The sequence below is a fragment of the Carettochelys insculpta genome, chromosome 25 (assembly GCF_033958435.1).
Source record: "Carettochelys insculpta isolate YL-2023 chromosome 25, ASM3395843v1, whole genome shotgun sequence".
NCBI classification, from domain to species: Eukaryota; Metazoa; Chordata; order Testudines; family Carettochelyidae; genus Carettochelys; species Carettochelys insculpta.
Window position 1 is genome coordinate 1,924,480 of NC_134161.1, and position 18,971 is coordinate 1,943,450.

Consider the following 18,971-nt stretch of genomic DNA (forward strand, 5'->3'; position numbering starts at 1 on the left):
TCAGTTCCTGGAAGTGGGTCCTTCCTTGGCCTCGGGCTGGGCTGGGGTTTTCAGTTTGGTTGGACGTAGTCCTGCCTGGATGAAAACATCCTGTGGCAATCTTTAATTCCTGTGGGGGCCAGAACAATCTCAGAGGGCTGGCAGGCATTCCTTTCCTGGGTCCCCCACTCCCCATGGCACCGTGCTCATTCTGAAGACTGTGGGGGAAGAAAGAGCTTTCCCATCTGCTTTCTTGAGCTTTGCAAATGAGAAATGAGGCGTGTGGCTCAAATGGCAGCGTCCATCCCTTCCAGCCTGCACAGCCCCAGGGCTGTAGCCTGCGGGACAGGCTGTTACTGCAGCTCACAAAACTTCCACACCCGTCACTTAACATTTATCATTCGCAGGCAGAAAGGCAGCTCTTTCTTCCTTCTCCTGCCCCCCAACTGGCTTTCCGCCCTGCCTCCCCCCTTCTCTCTGGCACATAATGAGCTTGATAAGAAATTGTCTCGTTAACAGGATTAGCCATGGAAATCTCTAGTCCCCTCCTATTCATTTTGTAATGTTCCTCATCCTGTTCTGTAATTTTCTGCTGGTATTGGGCGTCTGTGGACCACCTCGGGGAGATTAATTCGTGCTCGTTCTGTGATAGCGCAAATGCTGATACGCCAGAATGGTGCACTCTGAAGCTGCAGGTGCCATTCTGTCATTACGGGTGATTTACATAAAACCCCCATTAACTCTTTCCCTGAGAAGCCTTGTCTCTGGAAATGTGCTGCAGCCCTGTCCCCTGTGAGATGCCGAGGATGAATCTGTTATGCAGGCGTGGAGGAGGTGGCTGGGTGGTGAGGCAGCAGTTTGTCTTAGGAATAGTAACGTCTTTCCCAAAGTAACTTCTGCGTATAAATAAAATGACTCAAAAATACTCTGCCCTTTATTAGAAGGTACCCAGTCCTCTGACAGCACCCCGTTTATAGAAAGCTGTGGAGACTCAGAGGCACTGAAATCTGATGGACCCAATTCTGCTGTCATTTACCAAAGTAAACCCACTAATTTCTGTAGCATAACTCTGTATTTACTCCAGTGAAAATGAGAGCCAAAATTGACCCCAGGATAATGACTCTTGATTTAATAATTCTTTATAACCATCAGAATACCTGCCCCCAAAGGAAGCTGCTCAAAAGAGGTCTTTCTTAATCCCTGTTTTATTAAGTCACGAGCACATAGCTTTTAAGACAAGTCCAATTTTCAGTCACATTCATCCACAACGGGAGCTATGCATATAAAAATCTGGGGAGAAGTCTGAGAAATTGCCTCCAAGATGATTTAGAAAGGGGCCTGTGAGTTGAATGTAGACCCAAATGTCTGTTTTAGAGAAAGCAAAGCTTTTAAAAAGCGTAAAACCAATAGCAATGCCCTTCGTTACACGTAAAAAAAAAAAATCCTGCAAAATGATTCACTTAACGATGTAAACATGCTGTGTTTTCAGTTCTCACAGCGCAGCGTTTTGCGACTGCATTAAAGCCTTCAGCCTCCCTGCACAAAAGATGCATATGGGTCAATTGCTGAGAGGGAGGCAAGAAGTTAACTAATTGTGTTAGTGGGGCAGAGATGAGTATACCGCATATCCTTCTGGCTGTGAAGTTGTTTTTTTTTTTGGTAATTTAGGCCAGGAAATTTGTTTTTTTTAAATGATTGTTAACCTTATGGTGCCCTTTCTAAAGTGACTAGTTGATTCGATTTTTCTTCTTTATATTGTGTCCATGATCAGATTCACTTCTTCCAGTTTTTGCGGTTGCTTTTGGGGACTTAATTCCTGAGAGGTGGGTTGTGCCCAAGCGACTGCTGAGGGCAGTTTTATATATAAACGATGTGATTTGGTGGGGGTGGTTGAGTTTTGACCTGGCACACAAGCTGCACAGTAATGCCTTAGTTGCCAGAACACTTGGGGAAGTTTGAAATGTGAATAGCTGATTTTACAACATCAGTATTTCTTCCACCAAATATTTTCCAAGCTCTCCCTCAAATGGCTTCTTTTAGGTATGTTCCTGCTGCAGAACATGCAAGCTAATCTTCTTGTGGGAGATGAATACTGAAAGGCTCAGCAGACAGACATGACCCAGTTTATTTTAAAATTTGGGTATGCATTTGCAGGGTCCTTTGGTAAAAATTCCCAGCTTGCAACTCCCTTGCAACCCTCTGACGTGGCAAAGCCTTACATTTCCAGTGGAACTCCACCTTTCGAACAATGCTGCAGCACCTGGTGGAACCCCTTGCTACAGAACAGCATCAAGCTCTGTAGGATTAAAAAGATAATAAAAACGTTTCTATAATGTTTGCGCATAAATATTTTGGACGTTTGTAGGGCTAAGCAGATCCTCCGGTCGAATAAGATGAGATGAAAATGTACTAGGAGGGTGTAAACACTGATGCTAAACTGACCGGTATCTGACAGAGGTTAGAAAGAAGCCTTGCTGTAATCTTCCACCTTATTCTGTAGCGGCTGGTGCTGGGAAGGGTTGTAGACAGGAGACCAAGTCAGCTAAACCCTGGGAGTGATCCAGTCCAGGTGTAACCCCTGCTCCTGTGCGAAGTAACCTCTGGTCTGACCTGCACAAACTACACATGCACGGTGAGCTTTTGGATGGAGAGTTTCCAAATGCCATGGCCATGATGAAAACGAGAGCACCCCCTACAGGGCAGGCATGTATTGACCTGGCAGTAGTTGTCGGTACTGGTTTGAACTCCGAGCTCCTCAACTTGCTTCCTTTGCATGGAGGGTGCGGAGCCGTGCTCCCTGCCGGGGCTGCAGTGTGGCAGCTGGCACAGCAGGGAAGGGTCTTTGACTCTTTTTATAGTTGTTGGTAGAGGACAAGACATTGCCACTGTGGCTCTGCTAGGCTTGAATGAAGTGATCAAACCCACACCTGGGGGCAAGAGGAAATTGGGCATTTTTCACAATAGGCTGAGATCCTGTTGCTATTTTTTAAAACCTTGAAGAACTAAGTCACTGGCTGAGTGTCCGTTGCTGAGTGGCAGCTCTGAAATGCATGGGATGGGATTTGTAAGCGGATTAGCACCCAACTGATAAACTTCCATTCGGGGTCTCAGTAGCACGTGTAGGGCCTGGTGTAGTAAGACCCTGCCCAGTGTATATGATCACTGCAGAGACCAAGCGCTGGGCACAGTCTAAGAGCAGAGCCGTGTTTCCCAAACTAATTTGACAAGGGCGCACTTTTGGGCTTGGAATATACTGACAGCACATATACATGCTGGTCCAGGCTGTGGGGTGGATGAGTGGAGAGGGTTTCATACTGAAAAATTCCCACACACAATGCTCAAAAGTTGATTTAAAAGAGTTAGGTTTTTTTAGATGTCTCTTATTTTACAAAGAACAAAAAAATAACAAGAGAAACCCATCTGAACGAGCAATTAGTCCCCCTGATATAGGAGGACAGTTAACAACCCTGTAATTAATAATAAAAATTAAAAGTTAAGTACAAACTCGAAACAAAACATCAATAGAACAGGCGAAAGGAGGACGGCTAGTGCCATTCTCTTGTACAAAAATAGAAAGGGCAGTATTGTTCAAAAAAAGGGCCGTCCTTCCTGAAAGCTTAAAAACATTTTTATGAAAAAGAAACGCAAAACAAATTAGGTGTATGGAAAAATATTTTTAAAAAAATCAGTATCTTGATCAATTTATTTGTATAGCAAACTACTGGAAAACAAAAACGAGTAACGTGTGACAGGTTTGGTTTGGTTTTGTTTTTTTAATGGGAAAAGTGTTTCTGCATCTTTTGGTCACAAATCCGCTTCATGTTAGGAACGATGCTGGGGAGCTGGATCCTTATCAGGTTCAGCCTCACATGATTTCTCTGAACACGACTTGTGCCGAAACAATCTGAATTGACTCTGATTGTTTTGGCACGAGTCGCATAATAACTATCCATGTTTGAATGTGCTATACATATCAATATACCGACAATCTAAATGCTATGCAAATGTCTGAGTATTTTTCAACACACATCATTTCATAGTTAATATTTTAGAAGGAAAAATATTGCTAGCATCACCATTTTCCCCATGGAACACCGTGACTTGCAACAGCGGTGCTCTGTGGAACATGGTTTGGGAAACACTGGGGCAGAGCTTGTGCAGAAAGCATGGTGGTGCTCAGCTATTAGTACAGGGCCCTGCGGATACAACATCCCTTGATGCTGACAGGAGAGACTTCCTCTACTAGGGTTGTGAAGGAAGAAGAGAGCATTTGCTGCAAATGATGAGTAATTATTGCCAGCTATTAAAGGGCAGAGGTAGATGTGTTAAACCTCTCGCGCATCCGAAGAGGTGAGCCCTGAGATGATGCTAGGTGGATTTAGAGAGAGGTTGGGGGATCAGTCATGCAAGAGGTGCTCTCTCTCTCCAGGTGAGATGTGTGTGAAATAGCATCTGTCTTGTGAATGAGCTCATCCTTTCACTCCCCTTAATCGGGGGAAGAGTTCTGGTGAGTCTGGGCTGGCTGCAAGGCACCGCTAATTAGGAAAGAGGGAAAAATGTTGCAGGCCCAAGGAATAAAAGGGCCTTTGGCAAGAATAGGTAGAGAACTGCAATCTAAGGAGAGCACGTCACCGCTGGGAGATGACAGGCCAAAAGCAGGCCGAAGGCGCAAAAGGCAGCAGACCTTACAGAAGAACTGACGTTCAGGCCAGAGCGGTGCAGACCAAGCCTTGAACAGGGCATGGCATTCATCCTACATGGTAAAACGTCAGTTCTAACACACAGCTACAGCGTGGTGAGGGCTGGCAGGTCTCACCTGAAAATGCACCTGGCCCTGCCTTTAGAAGCCTAGCAAGACTGAAAGAGCTCAGCTTGAGCGGTCTGGCTCCTAGGTAGCAGGTGGGGTGGCAGAGCAGCCTGGTGGGTGGAAAGAAGGTGAGAGGGGAATACTGTTGATAAGCTTTTGTAGGCAGAGACGGCTTCTGCATTGGAACGGACCCTGGAGAACGCTTTGGGAGGAGTTCCGGGAGAAATGGTGCACCGGAGCCTCAGAGCTGTGGGGTAAAACAATACAAAATGAACACGGACACTCACTGGTTTAGAGTGACCTGGACTGCTTGACAATTGGGTGCAAGGAAACAGTGTGCCTTTAAGTTCAGCTAAATGTAAATGGGTGTGTACCTCCAAGAACAGAGAACGCAGGCCCTACTTATGGGCTGGGGGCTTGCTCTGGGAGGCAGCAACTCTGAATATTTGGGGGTCATGGTAGATAATCAGCTGACCATGAGCTGACATTTTGGCCAAAAGGGCTGCTGTAACCCTTGGCTGCACAGGCAAGGTGGCACCCAGTGGTAAGGTAATATAACCTCTGTTTTGGGGATTGACGTGACCAGTACGGGAATTTGAGGACAGCTTAGCTGGCCACCATTTAAGCCGCATGGTGGCAATTGAAGAGAGTTCAGAGAAGAGCCAGGACAGGGCTTAGAGGGTTAGGAAACCTGCTGGAGTGTGGCAGACTCGAGGAGACCAGTTTGACAAAGCGAAGGTGAAGGGGTGACTGGGGCACAGCCTGGAAGTACCTGCGTGCGGTGCACACATTTAGCAAGGGGCTCACTACAAAGAAGATCTGACGGCTGAAAGGGGAAAGGAGGCCAGTTCGGAATGGAATTGAGGTGTATGTGTGGTCTGCAGAGGGTGAGTGATTAACCCTGGGAACAACGCCCCCAGGTTTGTGGCGGGCTCTCCGCCACTGAAAAATATCCAGTCGTGTGATTTTAAAATCGCCAAGGAGGTCGGCTATAGGTCAGCCAGGAACGAGCCCAGGGGCGTCCTAGGGCCTATGCAGGGCACAGTGGTCCCACGTAGCTTGGAAACCTGTAAACGCCGCAAAGAAGGGCAAGTTAAGGCTGAACATGTGGTGGTTGGCCGTAGACCAGTCTTCCAAGAGCAAGAGAGAGAGAAGGCGAAGCAGCACACAGCACCTGCTGCAGGGACCTGTCCTCCCTAGGCAGGGAGGGACTGGCACCGACCTACTCTTTTCCCTCCGTGACAGCTTCCCCTGTTCTGCTGTGACCTGAGCTGACCCCAGCCGAGTGTGCATCCCACTGCTTGGCCAGTGCGTGAGACTGTCCAGGCGTGACATGGGGCTGGCCGGCTAGCGATGCTCTCTGAAGGCTGTCACCCCTCCTGGTCTCTGTGCTAACGCTTCGGGTGCAGCTGGGCTGCCAGCGGGTGCCACGGCAGTGGTCGGTCCTGCGCTGTGCGCTCAGGAAAGGGCTGTAGATCGGCCAGCTCTAGTTCCGCTCCCCGCAACAGTGACGGCCTCTTCTCAGCACTTCATACTTCGGCGGCGTCCTCCTCGCTCAGAAAACCCATTCAAACACAGCTCCCGTCTTAAAACGTTCCCGCCGCGCGTCTAGTGAACGTGGGGCAGACCCTATCGCCCTGCGCCGAGCGGGAGCCAGTGCCGCAGCGTCTCTCCAAGTCCTTTGGAGCAAACCCAGGGAGCATTCCTGGTTTTCTGACATCATAATTAGAAATAAAATCGTGTTGCACTAGGAGACTGAGAGCTGGGTGTTAACCCTAAGGGGGGCTGAGAGCGCTGTGTGTATAAAAGAGATTAAGGACAGAAAGAGAGAAGCTCGTCCTACCTCCTCAACTTCCATCCTCCTCATGTTGTTTTCTCTTCTCTCTGGCTCAGTATCTATTCGGCGTTTCTTGCTGCAGCTAGCTCTGAGAAGAGGAGCGTTTGCAGAAGTCCCCTGCCTGTGATGTCAGCATGCTCCATACTGGCTGTCAAGGAGCTGAGAACATGGGAATCCCACCTAGTACAACAGCCAGACCAGGCGTGGGGTTGGGGTTGTGTTAATTTCTGGAGCACTTCTGCCTCCATGCTCGGTCACTGTGAGGGCAGCAGCTTGGTGCTCGTGTGGCATGGACTTCTGTTTCAGGCGTTGGCAAGTCTAGCGTGCCTTGCCGCTCAGCTGCAGGAGGCAGTTTTCCTTGAGCTTTGCACGGGGGGGCCAATGCCTGGCTCTGTAAGAGACCCCATCCCCAGAGACCCTACCGCCCATCTGCGTGGGCTCCAGGTGCTTAGTATACATCAGGCATTCAAATCCCAGGCCAGGCTCTTCAGAGCGAAAGTGGGTCATTCAGATGTTGTGGCCTTCTTGTTGTTGCTTCAAATCACTTCCTGGAATTGTCCCTGGGAGACTGACGTGAAAATGTGAGCACAGAAAAGAATTATACCGATGGAACCACAGTGGAGTCCTTAATCAAAGCCTTTGGTTGTGCAGGCAGAAGCTTGGTGCAGTGAGCAGAGATCAGAGGCCGGGGCTGGCTGAGGCTGGCACCAGTCGTACATCAGCAGTTACACAATCCCCCTTTCACGTGCAGCAAGTTCTCTCCGGGCAAGACACGTGGGTGTTTAAAGGTGCAGGTGTAAATTGAGTCCCAGTGAAAGTCCTTCTCCTCGTTGGCGGGGCTGGGGGGGCGGGGAGCAGTAGGACAACCTTCCCCATGCTGCCCGTCATCAGTGTGGCTCCTCCCTGCTCTGGGCTGGCTCCTTGCTCCGAGGGGTGGGCAGCTCTTGCAGGTCTCTCTTGTCTATGTAGCACGTAACCGGAGCAGGAGGAGGCCCCTTCAGACTGGGCTGAGAGATGCACCTGGGCCTCTGACTCCCAGCGCTGCTGTGGAGGCAGCAACCGCAGCTTCCTTAAGACGACATTTCTAGGGCGTGTTGTTCTCCTCCAAGCTGAGCCTTGCTCTTCCTGGGTAGTTGTGGGGAGGGGTCTTGGGTACACAGCATGACCCATTTACTGAGGTGGAATTTGTTATTCCGCAGGTGCCAGGAGCCTGGAAGATGAAGTGTTCTGTATGGCACTGGGCTGCTCTGTGCCCTCAGCCTAGTGCAGCTGCCCAGCAGGTCGCCTTGGAGAGGGGCAGGAAACCTGGCACTGCCTTGCAGCCCCTCCTACCCCCAGGATTTGGTATTCAGGGAAACGTGTAAATGCAGCTGTCAGATATCATGCAGTGCTTATTACATTGGCATTTGGATTAACTGATGGTGTCTATTGAATGGCCACAGGGTGGATGGATGGTGCCTTAATCTATGTCTAATCTAACCTTGCTCTAGTTTAGGTGTGTGCAGAGCTAGCGACCTGCAGGTCAGCCTTCTGTGCTGAGCCACAGCTCCAGCTGCTGATGTGGGGCTTGTGGCATTGGGGCTGTGAGGCTCTCCAGGGGGACAAGGTGGGTTTGGTAGGCACTGGGGTGTTGATAGCCTGAAACGCGGTAACACGGTCTGGGCTTAGATGCCAGGTGGCAGAGATCTTCAGGGACCACTGAGCTGGCAGAGGGAGGCTCCCTGTCCCTCTCCAAATGGCTTCTACCTGGAAAGGCAGGCTAAGGTACAGCTGCCACTGAAAATCCCAGGCTTTGTCCTGGGGGCTTCCCCACCTCCCCCACTCTTTGTTCCAGGGACGTGTTCGTTACTTCAGCGGTGGCCGTAAATAGTTCCCCACAGTCGCTGCCTGCCCTGGAAGCTGTGGGATACACATGCTCAAACTAAAGCTAATTCATAAACACTGGCACCTATCGATTCCCTCGCAGTTAAAATGGAACGCGTAAGGAAGTATTGGCCCCCGAGTATCAAGGGAAAGGTCTCTCATTAGTCTTATGAACTGTACAGCGTGCTCTCTCCTGCTGCCCTGACCCCATTGTTTTTATCAATCTATATTGGATAGAGCAGGAACTGGTAACCTGTATTGATTGCCATTTTTCTCTTGAAATTGGAAGTCCCGAGGGACAGATGCTGTTGGTTCTGGTCCGCAACAGGCTCCGAGCTCAGGAAATGAGATTTGGCCAATGCCTTCCTAATAACCCACCAGAACACGGGCATGCGTGGAGACTCCAGTCCCCTGTTAGCCCAGGTGCAGCTTCTCTGCCGAGATGGCCTTACCTCAGCACAAGTCCCCGCCCAGTGCTTGGGCTATGCTGTCATCACAGTCTCCCCTCCCAGCAACAGCTGGCCATGAGACCACCATCCTCAAGGCCAAACCCACATGAGCCAAGCAGTGAGCTGCAGCTGTTTATCACGGGGGTGTGAAATGAGAAGAGTAGCCCCCTGGCTGCAACTCTTTGCAACCATCAGCTCCATCACTACAGCACCCCTGAGAGTGGGTGAAGCCAGCCCCCTTGGACAGAGGAGAAACCTGAGGCACAGAGTGGGAAAAGGACTTGGCCAAGGCAAGTCTAAAGTGGCTGCCTCCTTCCCCAGATTCAGCTCCTGAGCCCTTGCTTGGGTTGCTGCGTCCCTGTTCTCTACTCTGTCCTGTGGGGAGTATGGGGCATTGGATCCACCTTCTGGTGCCTCAGGGGCCCAAGAGAGGGAAGCTGGGGAGGGAGTAAGAGAAGCCAGAATCCCTGTCTCCTCCATTCTCTCCAGGTGCCTTTTCCTCCCTGCATCATCCCTTGGTAGTGGGATTTTGCAGAGGCTTCTAGGCGCGTCTCGCTCCAAGAGCTGTTAAAACAGTGCTGCTGCAGCATGATCACAGAGGCACATTTGCCCCTTCCTGGTGGGCAGAAAGATCTGATTTTATTCCACACTCTTCAATGCTAATCTTCCTAGAGGAGCTGGCAACGAGCCACTTCGGTGGGGTCTCCAGAGGAGTGGGTCACATCCGTTACCACCCATGTCTTTCCTGCCCACCCGCGTGAGTCTCAGGCAGAGTTACGTCTCGCTTTTTTCGAAACTGAAGAGACGCTGTCAGGTGGGGAAGGCTCTGGAGTTAATGTAACCAAGTCTTGTAATGGGAAAGGCTCCTGTTACTTCCCTGCTGAAGGGTCTTGTCTGCCTGCACTTTTTCAACTTCCGACCCATATTACAATGGGTAAACCCATCGCGTGCTTGGAGGGTATGAACGTCCAGGCACTCTCGTTGATGTGAAAATAAATGGCCAGATGTCCATAGACACATCCTCCCTGTTCTTGGGACTTGTCCACGGGAAGGATGGCTTGCGGGGTACTCAGTATGCAGGTCATTTCCCAACTTGCACTTGTTTCCAGAGCTGCTCTCCCCTCTGTAACCCCCACCCAAGCATGGAGGCCCTGCAAACTATAGAACCGCTGGCGCCTAACTCAATCCATACATAAATCGCCTTGTAGACCCAAGCAGAGACCTAGACACACTACATATTGCCAGTTCTTGTCACTTAATAGTGAGTCTCGCCATATTTGGTAAGTTCCCAGCCCCCACGAAGGAAAGGAAAAGCTTTGCAAGGTGACTCTCCACCAGCGCAGTGGACAGAAAGGAAAGAGAAAGAATCTGTTTATTGTGTTTAAACATCTCTGGTCTCGGAATTTCTCTTGGGCAGAAGGAGGCAGCTTATCAGAGAGTCTCAGGGTGTGTGTCTCAGAATACTTCCGTCCATCTCTGAGTGGCTCTCGTGTGACTCGCCCCGTGAGGATGAGGGACTTGCTGTGCTCCTTGTGGTTGGATCTGTGGAGAACGCTGGCCATTTGTCTAACTTAAGCATGTGGGTTGCTCTGCAGTAGCATTGATGCGGTGCTAATGGTCCATAGGCCCTTTGTCCTGAGTGGCCTGGTCTGCAGGTGAGGAGCACCTGTACTGAGCTCAGAGCTCAGCCTGGCACTGGGCACAATGTGATAGTCAGAGTGGGCTTAACTCAGGGCCCCATCCACAGATTACGCCCCCAGGGCTGGTTCTATTGGAGTGCGGGGAACAGACTGACCAGGCGTTGGGAGGAGCTCAGGAGAACGTTTCTGTTCTCCCCCCTCCCGACCCTCCACCAGCTGGCTCAGGAGTTCTGAGGAGTCAGGGCAAGAGGGGTCTCTTGACACTCAAACAGCGCCCGCTGTGCTCCTTGTACGTGCCTTGCTGGGTTGCCTCTGGGCTTTCATTGAAGCTGTTCTGCTCGCCTGGGACCAGGATCTAGAGGAAGTCCCTGTGCTCCTCACTGGGTCCCTGGCTCACTCCCTGCGAGCAGACTAGAGGCAGCCTGCTGTGCTGTCTGCTTGACTGCTCCGCTAGCCGAGCCCCTGTCCCTGGCTGAGCCCAGTTTCCTTGTTGGAGTCACATTGGCATTTTCTGGCCCCGCGCCTGGCTTATGTTCCTTTGCCCTTCCAGCGCTCCGGCGTGGCCTCGCTCCTAGAACTGTGGTGCTGGTTTGCTGGCCAGCTCCCCTGCCCTGAGGCACCCCCCACACTGCACACTGGGCAAGGAGGGGTCTGACAGCTCACTGAGGCTGTCTTCGAGCCTGGCGGCAGGAAGATCCAGTGTAAATAGGTGCCTGGGCTATATTTGTGTTCATTTCCCAGTAGGAGCTATTCCCCACCCCCACCCCTTTGGCCTGGCTGGGTTTTTCTTTGCTCTCCATTGTGTGGGCTCAGTGGGTTCCTCAGCTGCTTCCCCCCCCACCCCCACAGCGTGCCATAATTGGATTCTCATCAAACATGCAGAACTGATGCTGCAGAAGGTCCCTCCAGAGGTTTGAACATGCTACCGCTGATTTCTGCCTGCCTGCCTCGCTGCGCGCCGCTCCAGCTCCGGAAGCCTTTGTTTCCGGAGGAGTAACACTGTGTTCTGAAAATGTTACCGCAATTAAATATGCACAAAAATAGTGTGGAGGGGGGAGGAATGAGGACACTCGGGCTGTGGAGCAGCAGTTTGCAAGATGCAGCAACTGCTTGTTGCCATAGAAACTGCCCCCCCTTGCTTAAAATTCCAGTATGGCCAATATTCTGTGCTTACTGGTTTGCCGAGAGAGGAAAAATTAATAATCTCTTTGCATTATTTTGCAATTGCCCCGTGGGGCTTTTCTTTCTCTTTTGGACCTTTGTACGAATCCCTTGGTGCTTCAGACGACAGCTCAGAGCTCCGACTCTTCTGCCGTGATGCGTGCGCTGCGGCATTGACTTTGCCATGTCATAACCCAGAGACAAAACAACACAGGCGGATTTTGGCTAATGAGCCTCTAGCCCCTCCTTGTAACCATTGAGAGAAAGATCTGTTCTCTTCCCCGCCTCCCCTTCGCTCCCCGCCCAGGTTCCGCAAAGCACCGTGGACAAACAACTCATTGATTTAGTGCTTTGATTGCTCGTCAGGTCTCCTTTCAGCTCCAGGGCCGGATGCTGAGTTTCTGGACTTTCAAGACCCTTTTTGCAGGCGGCTTTCCAGTCTGTGCGCTCAGGCATTCTTGTCGCTCAGATGTATGGTAATTGTTTGGTGGAGTCACTGGTCCTCTCTGTTAGGCTCTGTGTCAGGGATTCCTGCTCTTGCTGCAGCTGGAGGAGGAAGGGTTATCTGAGGTGGGGTATATGCTGGCTGGAGCTGGGGCTGGGTGCAGCTTTGCACTGAGTTGTGCTTTGCTGTTGGACTAGCTGGTGAGAGCGGCTGTGCAGAGGGGCTGGGGAAGAGTCAGAAGAGGTGTTGGGAGTCTTTGCGCCAGTCTCATTCCAGATTTCTAGCTCCCTCCCACTAGAACAACTCTGTTTGCGTCTTGGGCGTAAAAGAGGCTCTCCAGTCTTCTTACAAGTAGCAGCAGCTGATTCTCGAGCTAGGTCCCATCCTGCGGGACCGGCAGTGGAGCTGCCCCCAGGTCTGTGGCTAGGGATGTGGCAGCCCTGGGAGAGCCATCTTGCAGATGAGAATTCAAAGGGAGCTTTCGCCCAGCTGTGCTCCCTGAGGATTCCCGTGGCACTGCTCGTCTTCACGGCCAAAATTGGCTCAGGACCTCCTCCCCGAACTGAACAGCCGCCGCATCCCACACCAGGCATGGCTGCGTTGCGGGGAGGAGAAAGTCAATCTCCTTGTGTTCCCTGGGGATCAGAGTCCCCCTCTTCCTCTTAGGAATGGGGAGTGCAGTCAGAGCAGGATGCAATGTGCTTGTGAAAGGGGAAAGCCAACCACAGCCTCTTTCCAAGGCCATTTGGTTCCCTGCCTTTTCGTGCTGCTGCTAAGCATTTCCACAGAATGCTCGTTAGTATTTATTAATATTCATGATGAAGTGTAAAGCTGGCGACCAGGTTAATAAGTGGGCTGATGATTCCTCCTTTGCCTGCTCACCGCCCCGAGGGACAGACGGGAGGCCTTGTGTTGCTTGGTCAGTGTCGCTGTGGATGGCTGCCCCTCTTGCCCCTCTAGGCTGCTTGCTTTGTGCTGCTTGTTATCTGCTGTCCTCTGGAATCCTCCCCCCACCCCAGCGCTCAAGTGCCAACTGTAGATCTTATTTGCTTTTGCAGGCATCTAAGTGAGCAAAGCTCGTTATTGACTCGGCAGGACGGAGTCGCTTTTAGTTGTACCATTGCACAGTGAGACATACCCACAAGGCCAGCGTTTTGAGCTGCTCGCTTACCCTGGCCCTGTCCTCTCCATCAAGCCGCCACGCACCCACCCCTCACGCTCCTCCCACGCCCGGGATCTCTGATCCCTCTCCGCACATGCATTGGGCCTCGGCAGGAGCACTGCTGAAACGTACTCCTTTGCATGCTGCATGGGGGAGTGTGATTAGATGTAGAAGTGAGAGCTGAGAGCCCACCCTTGAGTTCTGCCCATGCAGCGCACTTCAGCAACCGGTCAACAAGGCAGCTTTCTCATATGGGTCTTTTGTATTGGGAGCGCATTCAGTCGAGTGAGGTGAACTTGAGGATGGTGATTAACAAATGAGTTCTGAAGTGGGACATCACGGGCCACATTTTGGGGTGCTCCTGGACCCAGGTTTGCACACTTGCGTGGTATCTGCACATCGGACTCTGGATGTGCCGAGAGGTTACTCCTCAGGAACTTCTGTACCACTGCGCCAGCCCAGAATTAACGTCCTCTGCAGATTTCACGCTTTCCCCACAGAAAAACTGATTCGTGCACCCCCCTTGGGCAGTGGTGTGGTGCAGGGGAATGACACATCTGGGTCAGCCATCATGGCAGCAGGGGAAATGTAAATCCCCACCCTCGTGGATGGGGATTGGTGCTCTCTGTTCCTCTTGCTGGCTACCATGGTGCACCCAGAGCTGGGAGGAGCAGGGGTAGGGAAGCCTCAGCCATCCTCTCCCACACTGTAATGGGCTCCAGCTGCTGGTCTCAGCTGGGCTGGGGAGGGTGGGACTTGCTCTCGCCCTGAATGCACCATATCTAGGACAGCCGCACTCCCAGGAACAGCCCTGGGGTGCAGGAAACTGCCTCTGCTCCCTGCCCTCCTCACTCTGCAGCCACCAGGGAGGGGCCACTCTCCAGAGAGCTGCACCCCTGAATACTGAGCCCCCCCGAATTCCAAACTGGGCCCCCCACATCCAGACTACCCATGTGGAGTCGCCCACTGCCACCCACTGAGACGTCCTCTCTCACCACAATAATTGAGAAGGGGGGATCGCACAGTTAGCACAAAACCACGCAGTCTTTCAAAGTATCCTGAGCAGAATTTTTAAAAATAAAAATATAGGGGTACACGTCTCCTGGAGCTGGAAGGGACCTCAGGAGGTCACTGAGTCCTGTCTCCTGCCCTCTTGGCAGGACCAAGCACCATCCTCCACCCTTATATTTTATTTATTTATTCCCAGATCCCTAAATGGCCCCCTCGAGGGTTGAGCTCACAGCCCTGGGTTTAGCAGGCCAGTGCTCAAACCACTGAGCTTTCCCTCCCTCTCGGGTGTACATGGCTGTGAGCTGTAGCGCTCACCTTATGTGAGCCTGATGGGTAGGTGCCTGTTGAAAATGGCAGCCCCTGAGCTTAAGGACTGAGTCCCATCCAGGCTGCCCAAATGCTGTATTGCCCCAAGTGCGTTCCCACCCTGTGCTAGTTGTTGTTCAGCTGGAGTGATGCAGCCGGGCAAGCGAAGGACTAGTTGGTCCCTTGGAATACGAGCTTTAACCGGGCTCTTTTCCATGAATCTCTGCAACTTCCTTTGGGATCTCCCTTATCGAACAGCATCTTCCCTGACAGATCCCAGAGGCTGGGGGTCGATATGCACACGGACGCACGCTTCACTGCAGAGCAGGCATTCACTCGCCACCGCCCTGGCAGGCACCTTAATGCCTGGTGATGCATAGAATCAGAGACTCTCAGGGCTGGAAGGGGCCTCAGGAGGTCATCTAGTCCAGCCCCCTGCCTAAAGCAGGATCAATCCCAACTAAATCATCCCAGCCAGGACAATGTCAAGCCGGGACTTTAAAACCTTTAGGGATGGAGATCCCACCACCTCTCTGGGTAACCCATTCCAGTGCTTCACCACCGTCCTGGGGAAATAGTTTTTCCTAATATCCAACCTACACCTCTGCCTCTGTAACTTCAGACCATTGCTCCTTGTTCTGCCATCTGACACCACTGAGAACAGTTTCTCACCCTCCTCTTTAGAGCTCCCCTTCAGGAAGTTGAAGGCTGCTATTAAATCACCCCTCAGTCTTCTCTTCTGTAAACCAGCTAAGCCCAAATCCCTCAGCCTCTCCTCATAGGTCATGTGCTCCAGCCCCTTACTCATTTTTGTTGCCCTACGCTGAACCTGCTCCAGCAAATCCACATCCTTTTCATACTGGGGGGCCCAAAACTGGACACAGTATTCCAGATGTGTCCTCACCAGTGCCAAATAGAGGGGAACAACTGTTCTGGATCTGCTCGAAATGCTCCTCCTAATGCACCCCAATATGCCATTGGCCTTCTTGGCTACAAGGGCGCACTGTTTACTCATATCCAGCCTTTCATCCACCGTAACCCCTAGGTCCCTTTCTGCTGTGCTGCTGCTGAGCCAGTCGGTCCCCAGCCTATAGCAATGCTTGGGATTCTTCTGTCCCAAGTGCAGGACTCTACACTTCTGCCTATGTTGTGCAATACGTTGCCATGTCATTAGTTTGATCAAACACAGAGCAATAACCAGGCTTTTCCCTCTCTTCCTGCTTGTCTCTCCAGAAAATAGGTTTTTTATTACTTTTTATGGCGGTTTGTACATATCGGACGTGCAGAAGGAAGATGCCTTGTCCACCTACAGGTGTATCACCAAGCACAAGTACAGTGGAGAGACGCGCCAGAGCAATGGGGCCAGGCTCTCTGTGTCAGGTAAGTCTGGCTCTGACCCAGCAGGCAGCAAAACTCAGCCTGGATTCTATGGGAGTCTCTAATCTTGTGTGACTGCAGTGACTGTGATTTCAGAGCACATCCTGACCTGGTGGAGGGTGTGCATGGCAAAGGATGGCCCAGGAGGTGCTAATGTGCCTGGGGAACTCTCCGTGAAAGCCCTGGAAGGGTCTAGATTCTCAGATGAGCGGGCACCCCCGCTTCTGGTGACTCGAGAGCAGCCACTCAAGCTCAGCTCAGTTGTCCGTCTCAGTCGTCAGAGGATGGCCAATGCCGGGGGCCCCAGAGGGACTGAACAGGCAGTTCATCCATCCCGCCGCCCATTCCCAGCTTCTGGCACTCCGGCTCTAGGGACCTCCAGCGCAGGGGTTGCCCTCCTCGACCGCCTTGGCCAGTAACCATCGACGGGCCCACCCTCTGTGAACTCCACTCTTTCTTTTTTCAATCAAGTTGTGCTTTTGGCCTTCACGGCGTCCGCTGGGGAGGAGTCTCACAGGCTGGCTGTGCTGTGTGAAGCCTCCAGAGCCACTGGGCCCTTGGGGGAGTCTTAGCCACTCCGTTCTCTCTCTGCTCCTCCAGTCAGAGGACGACAGCTTTGATATTACCTGGTGGGCAGCAACGTTCCCTATATGCTGAGCTCTCTGGCAGCCGCCCAGGAGAGATTCGGCTGCTGCTCAGCTGATTAGCAGACCAGCCACAGCCAGCAGGGTGTGCTTCTCCTGATGGTGTACATCTGCACGGGCCTTGGCGCACATAACAAAATTTATTCTGCCCCGGATTGGAAAAATCGGTGGGAGCCCTGGTGGGCATTGGTGGTTTTGCTTTGTTTTCTCTGGGTGGGTGGGGGCGTGGCCAGCACGGAGAGAAGGAGGGGCGAGTGAAAGCCAGCGTGGGGTGGGAATGGTGGAACCAAGGAAATCTCATCCTCCTGTCCACCCCCCATAGCTTTGCCTCTTGCCCAGAAGGACCCTGCTTCCCTGAGCGCAGCAATTCGGTGGCACTGCGTTTTCCCTGGCTTCTGTTCCCCGGGGGTGGTGGGCTATCTATCAGGTGTGTTCCTCCCACCCTCCGGCACGGCACACGCACTGCGCAGCCAGCACAAGCTGCCCCACAGAGGAGCGTGGCTCAGGTCCTGGGAGAACGCTCCCCATGTGACTCTGCAGACAGGAGCCTGACGTGGTGACCCCTGGGATCTGAATGGCTCTTGCCCTTGAGAGGTAGCCGATCCGTGATTTACACTGATGTCCATTTTCTTAGCTGTATAATGGCTTAACTCCCTCAATGCATTAATTATGAGCTGGCCCTTACAGAGCTCGTAGAGAGGCTCTTGGTAGTTCAGCAAGTTATTGCACCAGCCGTTCACCTCCCCGGGCCTCTGTTCAAATGCTGCCAAGGTCACAAGCACATGAGTGGTTCCAGCCCACTCCTTCCTCTGCACTTTTCCAGAGGGGCTGGGTGTTGGGGGCCCAGGGCTGGAATTGCAGGGGAGTGAGTCGGGGGCTGGGTGTGGGGGGCCCAGTGTGAGTTGGGGGGGGCTGGGTGTGGGGGGGCCCAGGGCTGGAACTGCAGGGGTGTGAGTCGGGGGGCTGGGTGTCGGGTGGGGGGGCCCAGGGCTTGAATTGCAGGGGTGTGAGTCGGGGGGCTGGGTGTCGGGGGGCCCAGGGCTGGAATTGCAGGGGTGTGAGTTGGGGGGCTGGGTGTCGGGGGGGGCCTAGGAGTGTGAGTCGGGGGGATGGGTGTCGGGGGGTCCAGGGCTTGCAAGGGGCTTTGGAGAGAGGTGACAGGTCAGGATTGGTGTCCTTGGCCTTAGCTGACCCTGGTCTCTCAGCCGCACTTCAGTACCCTGTCCTACCCTTCCCTGCTGCCCCGACTCCCCCCAGGGTGCTGCCGACGAGGCGGTGCTGGAGGTGATTGGGTGGAGGTTGATGAGGTTGGGTGTCAGGTCCCTGAGCAAGGCCCGGTGCCTCCCCTGCCGTCCTTGGGCGACATCCGGACAAGCCGGAAGAGGCGCGGGGGCTTGGGCTTGGTCCGGCTGCCCAGGCGTCAGCTCTCAGTGCAGCCGGGAGCTGCCTTCCATCTGCTGAGTGATGGCCCACCTGTCTCCCCCACCCCCAGCCAGGAGCCGAAGTACAGCTGCCAGCTGGGGGGCCGAGGCAGCGTGTCACCGGCCTGCGATGCGATGCGATGCGACAGGCCGGGACGCGAGCAGCCCGATGCGATGTGACGAAGAGGCAAGCGATACTGCAGCAGACAGCGCAGTCCGGACTGCCGGGTGCCGCAGGGTGCTCCAGGCAGCACTGCCTGCCCAAGTTGCTCTCATCTGCAGGGACTTCACTCAGCGTGCGTTCAATTCACCCCGGCACCCATCAGCTCTGAAGGCCGATTCCTCCACCATATGTGCCCTGGCCTCCTTTGCGTCGGAGCTGGCTCCTGCTCCAAGGCTGTGCCCGGGGGGCTAGAGCGACACAGAGGGGGAAGCAGGGGTTCCTCGCTTCTGGCATTGACTTGCTGTGGGACCGTGGGCACGTCATTCGTCTCTCCACGCCCCATGAGTAGAAGAGGGGTATCGCGTAGCTACCCCACAGCAGGGTTTGCCGGGTACAACGTGTCCCCCCAATGCACTGCTCCGCTGAGGACTTGGGCATCTCTGTGAGTGTCCGAGCACTGCCGTCTTGTAGCCCTGGGCACTGAGCAAAGCAGCGGCTGAAGGGCAGAGCTGTGTGGCAGTGTGCGCCTGGGACAGAGATGGAGCGAGGATAGCTGGAGGGAGAGCCTGCCGTGTTCCATGGAGTTGACGGCTAGGTACAGCCCCTTGCTCTAGTTACAGAGGTGGGGACGAAGGGAGCTGGGCACTCAGTCGGACTTGGCCCCAGGCTGGCTGCTGCCAGCATTCCCAGGTAGTAGCGTTCCGCT

At 53.1% G+C, this 18,971-nt stretch overlaps 1 protein-coding gene across 2 annotated transcripts in view; it reads left to right on the forward strand.

Annotated features, from left to right (window-relative positions):
• DSCAML1 (DS cell adhesion molecule like 1) overlaps positions 1-18,971 on the forward strand; it is a 293,581-nt gene that overhangs the window by 174,419 nt on the left and 100,191 nt on the right. For both annotated transcript variants that reach the window (XM_074977017.1, XM_074977018.1), the window contains exon 5: positions 15,894-16,040. In XM_074977017.1, coding sequence (XP_074833118.1) covers positions 15,894-16,040 — 147 coding nt within the window. The remainder of the gene's footprint in view (positions 1-15,893; positions 16,041-18,971) is intronic.